The sequence below is a fragment of the Macaca fascicularis genome, chromosome 11, assembly GCF_037993035.2.
Source record: "Macaca fascicularis isolate 582-1 chromosome 11, T2T-MFA8v1.1".
Taxonomy (NCBI): Eukaryota; Metazoa; Chordata; class Mammalia; order Primates; family Cercopithecidae; genus Macaca; species Macaca fascicularis.
Window position 1 is genome coordinate 29,329,910 of NC_088385.1, and position 17,807 is coordinate 29,347,716.

Consider the following 17,807-nt stretch of genomic DNA (forward strand, 5'->3'; position numbering starts at 1 on the left):
CGTTGTTAGTCAGATATTTAAGTAAGTGCCGAAGACTATGAACTGGGTATAAATTTGACTACTAGTCTCTTCCAACCCTAAGATGCTATGATTCTTTAGGTTCAACTTACCAAATTCCTTTCCTCCAGATTACCTTCATCATCTCTCACGGATATAAATCAGTTCTTCCAGGATTTCATAACTTTGTTGGAACACCTGGATTTGGTTTATCTCATACGTGGCTATTTATGTCAACTACTGTTGGGGATGTCCAGCTTTATGGACACAATTTCCAGTTTTTGCCTATGCTGAATGGTCCTCTGGATACAATGATATGGCTCATGTTACCAACTCTCTTACTGATGCTAATACGTGTTAAGAATTTTATACACATTATCTCATTAGATTCTCCCACTAATCCTATGGGGAATGTGAACTTATTGTATTCATTTTACAAATCAGGAAACTCAGGGCCCAGAGGGGTTAAGTACTTTGCCCAAGATAAACTGAGCTACTGAGAGGTAGATTCTAGACTTGAACTCTGGTCTGGCTAAATCCTTTGAAATTCCTACTCTTAGCTACCAGGCTCTATCTACTACAGTGATTTTCAAAGTGTGGTCCCTGGACCAGCATCTGCAGCATCACCTAGGAATTTGTTAAAAATGCAAAGTCTCTCATGTATGGAAATCAGAAACTCTGGGGACAAGGCCCAGCAATCTGTATTTTACAAAGTCCTTCAGCTAAGCCTGATGCTCACTAAAGCTTAAAAACTGCCCAACTGAACTGAAAATTTACCTAGAAGGCCACATTCTACTCATTTAACCACACTTAGTTTTATAACCTGAATTTGAAAGTTTGTGGTGACTTTGATCTTTCTTCATGGGGAGAGAGAAAAATCCCAGACATGAAAAAGTCAGGTTCCTATTTCCTTCCCTGAAAAAGGCAAGGCGATTCCTGTCAACCCTGGTGAAGGGATTAGAGAGCTGCTGTTTTAAAATAAACAAGAAGGAAATATTTTTAAAAACCTTTTTGCAATATAGCTAAGTTATTGTGGTTAGACATAAAGAATAAATAGATCAAGAAGATATTGAAATTCCCCTAGAGCTTTAATATAATAACATTAATTATCTAATTAAGCAATAGTTAAAATTGTTGCTATATGTGTTTTGTTTTGTTTTCAAAAAAAGAATGTAAATTTGTACACCTTTGCCTGGCACATATATCAGTGAAAACAGTATTTCCCAGGTAGCATTATCAATGGAAGTTATCATTGGCGTTCTTTGGTTTAAAAAATAAAAATCCTTTCAGCTTTAAAGCTCATGCTGCCTACAATGTGACCTTGATCTGTTTCAAGTTTATCTTTAGTCAGTAGCACTGTGCAACTCTGCAAATCAGTCTATAATCTCTTTAATATTCTCCTGCACGTGCAGTTTTAAAGCTCAGTCATTGGCATGGAAGTCACTCATTACTTCAAGGTCTCTGGAGATACTACAGCTGGTCAGAATCAAGGTTTTCACAAGGTCAATGGGGACATATATGAGTACTACGTTAAATGCTGCATAAAACAGGAGGATTTCTCTACAGGTGCATATTTACCTGAGATAGGCAATAAGCAGTTTTTAGCTGTATGGAAATGAAGTAAAACAAGAACTACCTCACTCACCACACTGCACCACACCAAAAGTAAACTAAGCACATTTCACTTGGAAACCTTGGCTAAATAAAAAGAGTCCATGGTCTGGAATAACACATGATTCACTGTATTATCCAAGGGTGCTCTCACATGTCTTGTCATCCCTCCTTTCAGAAAAAGGTGTAGAGAGGCAGTGAGCTAATAGATAACAGCATCTGTTCTTGTAATTAATACAATGAAAATATGGACTTCACTAATCTTTCTCCTCCAAATACATCGATATAAGGCCTATACAAAGCAACCAGCGCTCAGGAATGCTGGAAGGCCAAAGCGGCTGAGTCTGGCCACCACCATTCATAATAGGTCTAAGGAGTTATCTATACACCGTTTTCTTTAGTGAAACCTTATTTGAACATCAAGTCCCATAACTTCTTTAAAGGGAAAATCAGAGATTTTTTTTAGACCCTGGCTGTTATGATAATTCAGTATGCATAAAAAAAAGGCTAAGATGTGCTAAAGAAAATTGTGTTGTCCATCAAAGAGATTCCTTCTTTCTTATATTTCTTCATTCATTCATTTACTCAATATTAACAGAGCAAAAACATATGCCAGGCAGTATCTAGAAAATGTTGTCCTCCCCAACAGCCCCCAACAAAACAAACAGCAACAAGCAGAATATAATTTGGTGGACATGAGTGAAAATGCCAGATGATTAAATTACTGGAGTACACTTCCAAAGAAGATTTTGAATTGTCAACAGTGAGCAAGGCTAAGTCCTTAGTTGGCTGGTCAAGTACCTATCTGCCTGAAAGCAGTAGTCAAGACCTCTTCAGGTGTCTTGATCTGTGCTTTGTAACTGCACTTAGAATAAGAGATTAAATGCAAATTGACCTCTGCCAAATATCTTCTCTAACCAATATAAGAAGGCCACTAAGATTCCATTTAATAACAGACAAATACAGTCACTCATAAAGGTGAAAATGAACACTTTACCTGCTGCTATCTACAATGTACTAAGCATTCTGTGTATATATTAACTCATTAAATCTCATTCACAATCTTCTGAAATTTATTCATAACTTTATGAATGAATGCATTAAATCAAAAGGTAGTGAATTTAACTGTGAGTCTTCATCCAGATGCTTAATACTATTGAGTCAAAATATCTATTGACGTCCTTCAGTGGTCAAAATCTAACTTACCCTTGCCATATCCACCAAGAAGTTCTCAAATAATTTCCAAATGTGGTTACTTGTATAGATTTCTTTCATTTCCACTTCAGTGTCAACATAACAGTGATTAACAAAGTTCACATAAGCAATTTTAACCTGTGCAAGTTCCAAATACAAAAGAAAGTTAGTTTTCTTTATTGATGACTTTGAAATATCAACTATGAAAGGTTAATATAAAATCTGTTAGTTTTCATGGTAGATCATAGCATAGTTTTGTCTATCCAGAAAGCATTCCCATTTCTCTTCTTTTGCTAAGAGTTCACTGACCTAGGGGTGAAAACGTGGGGCCAAGTAACTCCATCCCCCTGGGCCCAACAATTGCTGTGAGAAAGAACTTTACACAAAACAAGCCTATCATATTTGAGATTCTAGGAGTCAAAAGCAACCCCTCCTTCCTCTCTCTTTCCCTTTCTTTCTTCTTCCCCTCTCCTTCTCTGTAGCCCCAATCCCTTCCCCATCTTGAGCACCTGTTTTATGCTCAAGAACATACTTAAAGTTCAACTAAAATTTCACTTTGATAACAATGCCATGTTTAGAATTTAAGAGTTGTGTAGTAGCTTCCACTAAACTAGCAGTGGCTATAGTTCTTAAAAGTTTGTCATCTTTCAGAACTTCTTACAGAACTTATTAAAAAGTAGAGCTTTTATGCTCTTTTAAATTTTCCAAATTACATAAACACAATTACTTGACTAAATACATGAGTCCCCGCCCTCTTCCTCCTCCTCTTCCTTCTTCTCAATAACTCTTTCCTTTTTCTCTCATTGCTAAAATGAAACAAGGTAAACCTTAACTTCAAAAAACCATCTTCTCCAGGTATACAGAGGAAAATTATACCCAGAAGAGAATGAGGCAGAAAGATGAAGGAAAAAGGGATGAGAAATAGAATAAATTCTGACACTCTTTCAACCTCTGGATCCATCTGAACAACCATCCTTCAAATTCCTATGTACTGGAGCCAATAAAATTCCCTTTTTTAATTTAAACTAGTTTATGTTAGGTTTCTGTCACTTGTAACCAAGAGAGTCCTAATAAAACATCAAAATATTTTGACCAAATAATTCTTCATTACCATTCAAAAATATTTAAATTACTTTTTTCTGAGAAGAAATAAGCTCCTAGTTTACCCCCAAAAATGTATACTATTTTAAGATACAGATGTAGTAAAATTCCTTTCCAGAATTAGTGAAATTCCTCATAAAGGGTTGGGATGAATTTCACTAACATACACCATTTCTAAAGTACATAGGACAGGAATTTTTGTTTTGCATTTTTTTGTTTCTTTCATTATGAAAATCTGATGAATGCTATAAATCTCTCTGGAAAAATACATATACATAAAAAATCATATGAACAATTTCAGGGACTCATGGAATCCAAATTGGAACCATAAAAAATATGGGACAGCTTTCATGCCCTTGGTGCTTCTCTGTACCTCACTGATCCTAAACAAACCGTCAACGGCAGAGTGCCCGTCTCAAGGATGGCCACAGGGTACAGAGACGCGGGCCACTCAGTGCATTCTCACACCTATCATGACAGCAGCTAAAATGTACTCAGTGTTTCCTATGTGCCAAATACCCTCAGCATCTTGTATGAATTATTTACTTTAATCCTCCAACAATCCTATCAGGCATATACGATAATTATTCCACCTTAAAATTGTAGGAATTTAAGATTAAAAAGGTTAAAGTAACCTGTTGGAGTCAGCCACACAACTAGAATGTAATGTATCCAGGATAAAATATTCTGTAATTCTTTTGTGTATTCATTCAAAACTTATTTATTGAGTGTAGGCTCTGGCTCAAACAATAAAACAGTGAAAAGAAACAGATCCAGTTGTTGTTATTCTCATAGAGCTTACAATCTTGGGCATGGGCATGAGGGTTACAGGTCTTTGCTAACTAATAAAATGGAAATGTCAAATTTCAAATTATATATTCTTACAGACTCTACTAAGGGAGGCCAAGGAAGTCCTCCCTGGAGAAGTAAGGCTTGAATCAAGATCTAAAGGATAAGGAGGAGTTACTTAGATGAATGTAAGAGGTAAGAGTGGCAGTGTCAGAGGGAACTACATGTAGGAAGAAATATACCCAGAATCAGGCTCTCAAGTAAGGACAGAACCCAGGGATTTCATCATTAGACTAGACTTCCCCTCTTTGTCATCTTATTTCAGACCAATCAGGCATGAAGTACTCTTGGAGTGACATGTCGACAATTCCACAAAATTTCACAAAAATGTGCTTTCAAGTCCATCACTACCATACGATTATCTAAAAGTAGGGAATTTCCGTTAACCTCATCTGACACCTTTTTAAGTTACTGTGATTTTAAATGTTTGACTCCATATCTTTTTCAGGGTGTCACACATTTATAAGCTTTGGAACAACATACAACAGTAGAAAAGAAAGAAATTATTGCAATGTACATTCCTGGATGCCTCATTAATAGAAGCCTATTGGCAGACAACCAGCTGCTACTGAGGCTTTTTCTATCATCAGAGTCAAACCAGGACAGAGGGTAAATGATGTAGGAATAAAGCAAACTGTGTATGCATATTTTCAAGAATGCATCTATTCCATAAAACCAGGTAAACCTGCAGAGTCTTTTATGTGATCCTGCAGCACTATCCTAGCCTCTCCAATCAATGATTATGAATCATTTTTGAAACACCTATTTTATGCTCAAGTACATACTAAAGGTTCAAGTAAACCTTTCAGTTTGATCATATTGCCATGTTTAGAATTTTAAGAGAGCTGTCTAGTAGCTTCCACTAAACGAGCAGTGGCTATACGTCTTAAAAGTTTCTCATAGGCTGGCTGCGGTGGCTCATGCCGGTAAATCCAACACTTTGGGAGGCCGAGGTGGGTGCATCACCTGAGGTCAGGAGTTCGAGACCAGCCTGGGCAACATGGTGAAACCCCGTCTCTACTAAAAATACAAAAATTAGCTGGGTGTGGTGGCACATGCCTGTAATCCCAGCCACTCAGGAGGCTGAGGCAGGAGAATCACTTGAACCCAGGAGGCAGAGGTTGCAGTGAGCCGAGATCTTGCCTTTGCACTCCAGCCTGGGCAACAGAGCAAAACTCTGTCTCAAAAAAACCAACAAAAAAAGTTTATCATCTTTCAGAACTTCTTTTAGAACTTCTTATTAAAAAGCAGACCTTTTATGCTGCTTTACATTTTCCAAATTATATAGTTAAATACAATTCCCTGACTAAATATATGATCTCATTATAAATATTAGTATGGGGGACTTCTGGCACCTACATGAACTTTAAAAATTAATAATGATTCTATTAGAGCTGCCAAGTTTTGCCAGGCTTACCTCAGGGATGCAGTCGTCATGGGTCACCACCCTCACTATGTCGTCCAGCGGGAGAAGGGAATTACACTTGATTTCAGTGTAGACATTTTTCCCCTCTGTGCATGCTGCCAGCAGCTCCACCAGGGTGATGTGGTAGGCTAAGGGGCCACTCTCATCCCCTCGGTCTCTCTCTGAACACATCATATGGAGAAGGATGGGAAATGACGCTCTATCATTGTAAAATATCAGCACGTCTTCACCCCCATTTATCAACTGAAAAGATAATAAGAGAGTCTACAGAGCCGTCCAAACATTTATCCTTGCAGTTAATTCCAAAGGCTTGATATATCTGGAAACACATGTATCTCTTTGTTTTTTTTTTGTTTTTTTTTTTTTGATGATAAATGCATGTCATTATTTATTTAGATGTTTCAGCTCTCGCACTAAGTTTTTACAAGCTGGTGAACACTGACAAAATTATTTCTCCCACAGAACTATAACCACACATCCCCAGACAGTATAAATATATGGTTGAACTAACATTAATACACATCACCATTTTATCAATTACATAATAAAACAAATTATCAAGTATCCAAATATTAAGTTACACAGCTCAAAAGGCATATAAAATATTAGATGTCTGCTCAATTCATTAGCAGAAACCCATTTCTTTTTTTGCAAGAGAGGTTGGGAAGGGAAAAAAAAATCACACTTTCAAACAAAAATAAGTTGGTAAACATGCTTCTGATAAGTATGGAAAAAAAATTACAAGAATTTCAGGAAGTTTATGATTACAATAACAAAGCATCTCTACCTTTTAAAAAAATATTTTACTAAATTAAAGAGCATGTTCTACATGTTCTGCACAAGACAAAGGCAACATTTTGCTAAAAATAATTAATAGCCCCCTCCCATTCTTTTCTCAGGCCCTCCCTGTTAAGTTGCACCTCAGAGTGCAAACATTAAATTAATGTAAGGCTTTTTTGTCTGAAGACATTAAAGACATGTGCTTCTGTACAATGTAGATTTTCAAAATGGAGGTTTTTTTAATAACAGCACAAAGTGAGATTTATAGAAACATATTAAATGATCACTGTAAGACTTGGTAAAAAAAAAAAAAAAAAATCAATGGTTAAGCAAACCTGATGTATACCGGTATGAATGTGGGAGATGTAAACATAAAGTGAGCAGGCAAATAACCATGTAGGCCCTACTTTCAATGTTTGAAATGAGTGAAGGAATAAACCACATAAGGTCTAGAGTGTTCATAGTTCCTGGGATTTTAGTTCTGTATGGTACTAAAAATATACAAGTATTGTGCTGGGTATTTTGGCACCTAATCTTCCTAAATTTCTTATGTATTGATAAGATTCTGGCATGGGAATAGATTTAAACAAGTCATAACTCAATACTCCATGATTTTGGGAAAGGTCAATTGATACAAATGACAAGCACATTTTATACGCTGACAGCAAGAATCTTTTGCCAAGTATCCAAATAGGTTGACTGTAACCCAAATACAGAGGTTGCCAAATCTGTCTAGCTTGTGGCCTGGTAAAACTGCCTTTCAATACTCCTATGGAAGCTTCATTAGACTTACTAAGCCAACATGTTGGCTAATATGTATAACAAATTAGACCCTATCTCAAGTTCCACTTCCAATAGCATTAGGCACCCCAATTTTATTGAATGCAACAGTTGTTTCTATGACCGTTGGAATCTTTGAAACGCAGCCGCATTTTAGGACGATACTTCTCCAAATACAAAAGTTGCTTGCTGTTAAAAGCTCCACGCCGCTTTTGTCTTATGAATTGTACTGCATCTTCGTATTTCATTCCACCTTCAATTAATGCTAGGGCAACAAGTACTGGAGCTCTCCCAAGGCCTGCAACGCAATGAACAGCAATACAACAACCAGGTTCTTCACGAAACTTAATTTTTACAAGACTTAACCAGTCATCGACAATCTGGTTGGATGGTGGTGCGCCATCATCAAAAGGCCAATCAAGAACATGGATACCTTCTTTCTCCACAAGAGTAGTGTCGTAAGTTGCTTCACACACTCTTACTATTGTGGTAACTCCATACTTCTTAAGTTCCTCTATAAATTTGTTTAAGGTCGCATTGGTTGGATTGTGTGTAATAAGAAATCTCATGTTCTTGTATGTGACTTCCACAGGAGCTGGGCGGTTCATTCGAGCCATGTTAATTTAGTTAAAAAACACTCAATAGGGTTATGAAATAATTTAAAAAAATTGAATACAGAAATGATGCAAAGAAACTGAAGTCTACTTCAATATACTCCACTTGAAATTCTCAGTGCTTGAGTATGAAGTTGTAAGTAATGATAAATGAAATGAACCTCCTAACAAGCAGCAGCAATTCTTCAATCCAGTAATACTGAGGCCAACAGAAAAGAAGCGCACTGAGGTTTACCCCATCCAGGTCAGAACTCTTGTAAAATGCTCTGTGGATTTCAATTCAACACTTCTGTGTCCAGGATAACCACTCTTATGGGGGCTTCTTGGTGGAGTAGTAATCAGTTTCTACAGTTCACTTGTCTGCATAGAGGTCGTGCTGTGCCTGGCAGTAATCTCCACTGCCCTTCAGAAACTCCATAAATGTGTGACCAAGACCACCACAGAATTGAGGAATATGTTTACTCATTGAAGATTGTGGCCTAATCATACAGCCGGTCCCGAGGCGGCGGCGACACAGGCGGTGGTGGCGGCTGCAGGGCAGGAGGCGGCGGTGGTCGTGGCGGAGCGGCGGTGGCGGCGATGCAGGCGGCGGCGGGGGCACCAGACTCTACCATGCAGTGAGCGGCTCGGAGCAGAGCGCGTAGCCGAGCCGGCCCGCAGCCGAAGGAGCCAATACACGCGCCGAGGCCACATGTATCTCTTTGTAAAAACATATATAATATGGCACAAGCAGAGCTAAGCTGGGGGAGGGTGGTGAAAAGATTATGGTCCCATGCCAAGGAACCAGCTATGAATGCTATCAAAATCAGTTGGGGTGATATGGAAGCAGCAGATGGGGCAAGAATGAAACAATATGGATGATAGTAAATTGTTCATCACACTCAAATTAAACCTGTAAAAAAATAGTTATTTTCCTCTACCTTTTTTTGGCCAGGAGACTATGGCCAAAGCACAAGAAATCTCATAATTTTACTAAAGCAGAGTAAAATATCCTCATCCATTGTAATAGTGACTGCATAAGCAAGTACATCGAGCTAATTACAGCTCTACAAAAGTCTAAAAAATTCCATGTGTCATAAGAAGGCATCAGTAGAGAATGAAGGTAAAAGCAGAGACAAGAGAAATAAGTAGAAAACTAAGACCAAAAAACCAAGAGAAACAAAGATATGAATAGGTAGGGGCTTTTAGGACATAAATTTTCCTTCATATTTTGTTTATATAATTTTAGTAGAAAATTCCATCAGATGGCAGTTTTATTGCTCAAACTCCATACTATCTTATTGTCTATTATCAGTACCAATTTTCTAACCCCAGTGTGAGACATGTTGGTAGGTAACTAAGGATATACAATTTTTTCTCTATGTATTATATTTAAAGTGACAACATATTTAAATCTATAAGCCAGTTGGCTTACTTTGAAAGTTTTGTTGAAAGAGAATGTATATTTATCAAAAATATGTATTACATATTAACATAATATAATATTACAAATACTTCTTTGTGCACAGAAACACTTCACCCAACAGTGTCATAGGGATGGTTTCACTGTTTGCTGCTTCCCCATTCTAATTCTTTCCTTGCTGATCATAACACAAAATCCATTTAGTTCTCACATTTCCAGACAATGAAGAGCTAATGTGAAGGTAATTTCAGAGAAGAAAAAGGTGCATTTTACAAGCTTAAAATGTTCCTTAAAATGTTTAATAACAATAATTTACATTTAAAAATTCAAGGCTTTAAGCTAAATTAATTTTAAGATTTCTAAGTGGCAGGAGGGACTCCTTGAAGCATTATGGAAATTTCCTCCATTCCCAAATTTAAGGTATATACTAATGAAAATGCCCAGAAACCAATAAAAATCTACCATGTAACTATTTGGTAGCCATAGGTGGAAGCTCCCTTAGTCCATATGGGCCACTAGAGAACCATTTGGTCACAGAGTAGTGATTTAATCAACGGGCTCTTTAAGCTGCTACTTCTCCAATGCATCATACTTGAAGGCAATAGATGAAGTGCCTTCATCTATTCATTTGCTGAAAGTTACAACTTACTCTAAATAATAAGTTTCCACATGTTGTAAAAAAAAAAAAAATCACTGTTGGGTAGTTTGTATTACTTAGTTTGATTCTCTTCAAACCTTTCTACAAATAGTAGCAGAGAACACCCATTCTATATTTCAGAAACAGAGCAATAAAGGCACCGGAAAAGCACAGTTCAGTCTGTCTTTCTTATATCACTGGAAACTCAAAAATATAAAATTGTGTCACTTTCATTCCAAACAATCGATAACATTTCATAGGATTTTGCCCATTATTTAAAATACACAAATTTTTATAGGTCAAAAAGAAAAATATTAGAAAAATCATAAAACCAACTTAAGATATGTTGCTTCACTAGATTAAAGCAAAATATATTTGCACTTGAGTAGTCATGATTAAATTAAATAACTTCTCAAACCTATGCGGTTGGGGGTTTTTTCACTCTAATAGAAAATACATATTTGAACATACTGTTTATGTGAAGCTGATAAAAGGCAAACTGAGAACATACCTCTGTCATTACCATATCCTGGCATTTCTTCACATATTTACCATCTGCTTTCACAATTGTTTGCAAAAACCTCAGGTACTCCACGTGGCGGCCATGTGTCTCAATGCAGTGCACAAAGTGCTGTACAACTCTCTCGCTAATTTCGTTGCACAGATGGTAATTGTTCATGAAGATGTGCCGCATGGTTTCTGCTTCAAGGAGCTAAACACAGAGGAACGTGCCCTTGTAATTCTGACAAGATCAATTTTCTATTCTACAGTACTTAGACTAATTGCCCCGCTTGTGATCAGTTTTATATTTTATACAAAGCCACAGTGAATTTTCTGTGCAAGTCTTTCAAAAAATGCAATGAGATCATTAACCATTAAAAGAAAACTGAGTTCACAGAGGAATTTAGTTGGAGAAAGGAGCTTATTATCATAAAGTGCAACATACTGGCAACAGTATTCTCGAGATTAATTATGAATTCAAAGTTAGGTCTTCCATGAAATCTGCTCAAACACATTTTACAGACAAGGGCAAACTCCACCTCTGAGTTTTCCATATTTACCTTACTCAGGGTATTGTGAGTTAGTTCGTTGTTCTACCATATCTTTTTCCTAACATTTAACTATATACATATAAAAGACGTTGTCATTTGCATGTAAAACTTGTGCAATTTTTCAAGTTTCTTTAAAAGTTTCCTTAATGGGAAAAAAAAAAAAAAAAAAAGACACTTGCTTTTGGAGAGAGAATTTCCACAAGGAAAAAAAAAGGCAGCAATGAAGTGTAACAAAATTCTCTTCAAGAATGTTACTAAGACAAGTTTGATGCACACTTTACTAGAAATATTAGAAGCCACTAAAATACTTACACCTGGAGTTAAAAACAAATTCAGATGTTTATGAAGAAGAACTTGATTCTGTGGATTTCCTCGACAGAAATTCTGCAGAAACGTATGGGCTAGATTCATTACTTCGTTCATCTTTTCATCGTTCTGTAAGTGAAAGAATAGCACATGATAGAAACAAACATAGAAGACTGCAAATGTTATGCAAAAATCTGTCCTTTCACCCACATACCATTTTTCTCTCTGCCCATCTTTGCTCTCGTTTCTCTGTGTCCTTTATGTTTCACACCTCTCCCAGTTTCCCCTCCTGTCCCTCTTCTCTGTTCTCTAAATCTTTCTCACCTTCTCTGTTATTCCTCCTGATTCTATTCTGCTCTACTCTTCCAATGCCCCCTTCATTTCACAGCCCTTCTCTTTCTCCCCAATCTTTCCAATTGTTCACGTTTCCCCATCTCTGTACATAGCCACATTTTCCTCCTCTGCTTCATCCCCACACTCCCTCTGTCCTCCTTTCCTCTGTCCCTATCTTTCTCTGTTTCTCCTCCCTTCTCTGCTGTACTCCCCAGTCCCCATAATTCTTCCCTTCCTTTAAATGTCTCATTTTGCAGTATGTCTACATATCTCCATCATTCTGCTTCTTTTCTTCTTTGTCTCTCTTTCCCTACTCCATTTCTCTCTCTCTCTCATACATCTTCCTTCCTACTCTTTCTCCCATGTCTATTTCATCTCCTCTCTTCTCCTCTTGTCCCATCTATTATTTCTTCTTCTCCCATCCCCTATTCTCCTGCTCTGCTCTCACTCCCTTTCCTCTCCATTTAAACTTCCTCTCTTCCTCCACTCTGTCAGTCATCTCTGTATATATATTTATTACTCACTCATCTCAGTTCTTCCTCTCTCCAATCTCTCTGTCCCTTCCTCTTGCTATTTACCTTGTCTCTTATTTCCAACTATTTATTTTTCTTTTCCTCTTTGCTTTCTCTTCTATTTTCTCCTCCTTTTTGTCCCCCTGTTTCTTAACACTCTTAATAATGAATATCCCTTATTCGTTGCCATTTTCCAAAGTCCTATACTAAGCTACTATCATTTGGTTATAAGAATCTGGGGCAGAGCAAGATGGCCGAATAGGAACAGCTCCAGTCTCCAACTCCCAGCGCGAGCGACACAGAAGACCGGTGATTTCTGCATTTTCAACTGAGGTACTGGGTTCATCTCACTGGGGAGTGCCGGACGATCGGTGCTGGTCAGCTGCTGCAGCCCGACCAGCAAGAGCTGAAGCAGGGCGAGGCATTGCCTCACCTGGGAAGCGCAAGGGGGAAGGGAATCCCTTTTCCTAGCCAGGGGAACTGAGACACACAACACCTGGAAAATCGGGTAACTCCCACCCCAATACTGCGCTTTAAGCAAACAGGCACACCAGGAGATCATATCCCACACCTGGCCGGGAGGGTCCCACACCCACGGAGCCTCCCTCATTGCTAGCACAGCAGTCTGTGATCTACCGGCAAGGCAGTAGCGAGGCTGGGGGAGGGGCGCCCGCCATTGCTGAGGCTTAAGTAGGTAAACAAAGCTGCTGGGAAGCTCGAACTGGGTGGAGCTCACAGCAGCTCAAGGAAACCTGCCTGTCCCTGTAGACTCCACCTCTGGGGACAGGGCACAGTAAACAATAACAAACTCAGCCGAAACCTCTGCAAACGCAAACGACTCTGTCTGACAGCTTTGAAGAGAGCAGTGGATCTCCCAACACGGAGGTTGAGATCTGAGAAGGGACAGACTCCCTGCTCAAGTGGGTCCCTGACCCCTGAGTAGCCTAACTGGGAGACATCCCCCACTAGAGGCAGTCTGACACCCCACACCTCACAGGGTGGAGTACACCCCTGACAGGAAGCTTCCAAAGCAAGAATCAGACAGGTACACTCGCTGTTCAGAAATATTCTATCTTCTGCAGCCTCTGCTGCTGATACCCAGGCAAACAGGGTCTGGAGTGGACCTCAAGCAATCTCCAACAGACCTACAGCTGAGGGTCCTGACTGTTAGAAGGAAAACTATCAAACAGGAAGGACACCTACACCAAAACCCCATCAGTACATCACCATCATCAAAGACCAGAGGCAGATAAAACCACAAAGATGGGGAAAAAGCAGGGCAGAAAAGCTGGAAATTCAAAAAATAAGAGCGCATCTCCCCTGGCAAAGGAGCGCAGCTCATCGCCAGCAACGGATCAAAGCTGGACGGAGAATGACTTTGACGAGATGAGAGAAGAAGGCTTCAGTCCATCAAATTTCTCAGAGCTGAAGGAGGAATTACGTAACCAGCGCAAAGAAACTAAAAATCTTGAAAAAAAAGTGGAAGAATTGATGGCTAGAGTAATTAATGCAGAGAAGGTCCTAAACGAAATGAAAGAGATGAAAACCATGACACGAGAAATACGTGACAAATGCACAAGCTTCAGTAACCGACTCGATCAACGGGAAGAAAGAGTATCAGCGATTGAGGATCAAATGAATGAAATGAAGCGAGAAGAGAAACCAAAAGAAAAAAGAAGAAAAAGAAATGAACAAAGCCTGCAAGAAGTATGGGATTATGTAAAAAGACCAAATCTACGTCTGATTGGGGTGCCTGAAACTGAGGGGGAAAATGGAACCAAGTTGGAAAACACTCTTCAGGATATCATCCAGGAGAACTTCCCCAACCTAGTAGGGCAGGCCAACATTCAAATCCAGGAAATACAGAGAACGCCACAAAGATACTCCTCGAGAAGAGCAACTCCAAGACACATAATTGCCAGATTCACCAAAGTTGAAATGAAGGAAAAAATCTTAAGGGCAGCCAGAGAGAAAGGTCGGGTTACCCACAAAGGGAAGCCCATCAGACTAACAGCAGATCTCTCAGCAGAAACTCTCCAAGCCAGAAGATAGTGGGGGCCAATATTCAACATTCTTAAAGAAAAGAATTTTCAACCCAGAATTTCATATCCAGCCAAACTAAGTTTCATAAGTGAAGGAGAAATAAAATCCTTTACAGATAAGCAAATGCTTAGAGATTTTGTCACCACTAGGCCTCCCTTACAAGAGACCCTGAAGGAAGCACTAAACATGGAAAGGAACAACCGGTACCAGCCATTGCAAAAACATGCCAAAATGTAAAGACCATCGAGGCTAGGAAGAAACTGCATCAACTAACGAGCAAAATAACCAGTTAATATCATAATGGCAGGATCAAGTTCACACATAACAATCTTAACCTTAAATGTAAATGGACTAAATGCTCCAATTAAAAGACACAGACTGGCAAACTGGATAAAGAGTCAAGACCCATCAGTCTGCTGTATTCAGGAGACCCATCTCACACGCAGAGACATACATAGGCTCAAAATAAAGGGATGGAGGAAGATTTACCAAGCAAATGGAGAACAAAAAAAAGCGGGGGTTGCAATACTAGTCTCTGATAAAACAGACTTTAAACCATCAAAGATCAAAAGAGACAAAGAAGGCCATTACATAATGGTAAAGGGATCAATTCAACAGGAAAAGCTAACTATCCTAAATATATATGCACCCAATACAGGAGCACCCAGATTCATAAAGCAAGTCCTTAGAGACTTACAAAGAGACTTAGACTCCCATACAATAATAATGGGAGACTTCAACACTCCACTGTCAACATTAGACAGATCAACGGGACAGAAAGTTAACAAGGATATCCAGGAATTGAACTCATCTCTGCAGCAAGCAGACCTAATAGACATCTATAGAACTCTCCACCCCAAATCAACAGAATATACATTCTTCTCAGCACCACATCGTACTTACTCCAAAATTGACCACGTAATTGGAAGTAAAGCACTCCTCAGCAAATGTACAAGAACAGAAATTATAACACACTGTCTCTCAGACCATAGTGCAATCAAAATAGAACTCAGAACTAAGAAACTCAATCAAAACCGCTCAACTACATGGAAACTGAACAACCTGCTCCTGAATGACTACTGGGTACATAACGAAATGAAGGCAGAAATAAAGATGTTCTTTGAAACCAATGAGAACAAAGATACAACATACCAGAATCTCTGGGACACATTTAAAGCAGTGTGTAGAGGGAAATTTATAGCACTAAATGCCCACAAGAGAAAGCAGGAAAGATCTAAAATTGACACTCTAACATCGCAATTAAAAGAACTAGAGAAGCAAGAGCAAACACATTCGAAAGCTAGCAGAAGGCAAGAAATAACTAAGATCAGAGCAGAACTGAAGGAGATAGAGACACAAAAAACCCTCCAAAAAATCAATGAATCCAGGAGTTGGTTTTTTGAAAAGATCAACAAAATTGACAGACCACTAGCAAGACTAATAAAGAAGAAAAGAGAGAAGAATCAAATCGACGCAATTAAAAATGATAAAGGGGATATCACCACCAACCCCACAGAAATACAAACTACCATCAGAGAATACTATAAACACCTCTACGCAAATAAACTGGAAAATCTAGAAGAAATGGATAACTTCCTGGACACTTACACTCTTCCAAGACTAAACCAGGAAGAAGTTGAATCCCTGAATAGACCAATAGCAGGCTCTGAAATTGAGGCAATAATTAATAGCCTACCAACAAAAAAAAGTCCAGGACCAGATGGATTCACAGCTGAATTCTACCAGAGGTACAAGGAGGAGTTGGTACCATTCCTTCTGAAACTATTCCAATCAACAGAAAAAGAGGGAATCCTCCCTAACTCATTTTATGAGGCCAACATCATCCTGATACCAAAGCCTGGCAGAGACACAACAAAAAAAGAGCATTTTAGACCAATATCCCTGATGAACATCGATGCAAAAATCCTCAATAAAATACTGGCAAACCGGATTCAGCAACACATCAAAAAGCTTATCCACCATGATCAAGTGGGCTTCATCCCTGGGATGCAAGGCTGGTTCAACGTTCGCAAATCAATAAACATAATCCAGCATATAAACAGAACCAAAGACAAGAACCACATGATTATCTCAATAGATGCAGAAAAGGCTTTTGACAAAATTCAACAGCCCTTCATGCTAAAAACGCTCAATAAATTCGGTATTGATGGAACGTACCTCAAAATAATAAGAGCTATTTATGACAAACCCACAGCCAATATCATACTGAATGGGCAAAAACTGGAAACATTCCCTTTGAAAACTGGCACAAGACAGGGATGCCCTCTCTCACCACTCCTATTCAACATAGTGTTGGAAGTTCTGGCTAGGGCAATTAGGCAAGAGAAAGAAATCAAGGGTATTCAGTTAGGAAAAGAAGAAGTCAAATTGTCCCTGTTTGCAGATGACATGATTGTATATTTAGAAAACCCTATTGTCTCAGCCCAAAATCTCCTTAAGCTGATAAGCAACTTCAGCAAAGTCTCAGGATACAAAATTAATGTGCAAAAATCACAAGCATTCTTATACACCAGTAACAGACAAACAGAGAGCCAAATCATGAATGAACTTCCATTCACAATTGCTTCAAAGAGAATAAAATACCTAGGAATCCAACTTACAAGGGATGTAAAGGACCTCTTCAAGGAGAACTACAAACCACTGCTCAGTGAAATCAAAGAGGACACAAACAAATGGAAGAACATACCATGCTCATGGATAGGAAGAATCAATATCGTGAAAATGGCCATACTGCCCAAGGTTATTTATAGATTCAATGCCATCCCCATCAAGCTACCAATGAGTTTCTTCACAGAATTGGAGAAAACTGCTTTAAAGTTCATATGGAACCAAAAAAGACCCCGCATCTCCAAGACAATCCTAAGTCAAAAGAACAAAGCTGGAGGCATCACGCTACCTGACTTCAAACTATACTACAAGGCTACAGTAAACAAAACAGCATGGTACTGGTACCAAAACAGAGATATAGACCTATGGAACAGAACAGAGTCCTCAGAAATAATACCACACATCTACAGCCATCTGATCTTTGACAAACCTGAGAGAAACAAGAAATGGGGAAAGGATTCCCTATTTAATAAATGGTGCTGGGAAAATTGGCTAGCCATAAGTAGAAAGCTGAAACTGGATCCTTTCCTTACTCCTTATAT

The 17,807-nt window shown here is 38.7% G+C and overlaps 2 protein-coding genes across 8 annotated transcripts in view; both read right to left on the reverse strand.

Annotated features, from left to right (window-relative positions):
- ITPR2 (inositol 1,4,5-trisphosphate receptor type 2) overlaps nucleotides 1-17,807 on the reverse strand; it is a 496,384-nt gene that overhangs the window by 256,709 nt on the left and 221,868 nt on the right. For all 7 annotated transcript variants that reach the window (XR_010579338.2, XR_012420091.1, XM_065523922.2 and 4 more), the window contains 4 exons: nucleotides 11,756-11,878; nucleotides 10,903-11,103; nucleotides 6,170-6,421; nucleotides 2,815-2,940 (listed from right to left, as the gene is read on the reverse strand). Coding sequence is in view for 5 of the 7 variants with exons in the window: in XM_065523922.2 (XP_065379994.1) it covers nucleotides 2,815-2,940; nucleotides 6,170-6,421; nucleotides 10,903-11,103; nucleotides 11,756-11,878 (702 nt within the window). In the remaining 2 variants the exon portion in view is untranslated. The remainder of the gene's footprint in view (nucleotides 1-2,814; nucleotides 2,941-6,169; nucleotides 6,422-10,902; nucleotides 11,104-11,755; nucleotides 11,879-17,807) is intronic.
- On the reverse strand, nucleotides 6,517-9,040 carry LOC102134176 (protein tyrosine phosphatase type IVA 1). The gene has a single exon (XM_005570418.5). The coding sequence runs from the start codon at nucleotides 8,353-8,355 to the stop codon at nucleotides 7,834-7,836; it is 522 nt and encodes a 173-aa protein (XP_005570475.2). The 5' UTR covers nucleotides 8,356-9,040; the 3' UTR covers nucleotides 6,517-7,833.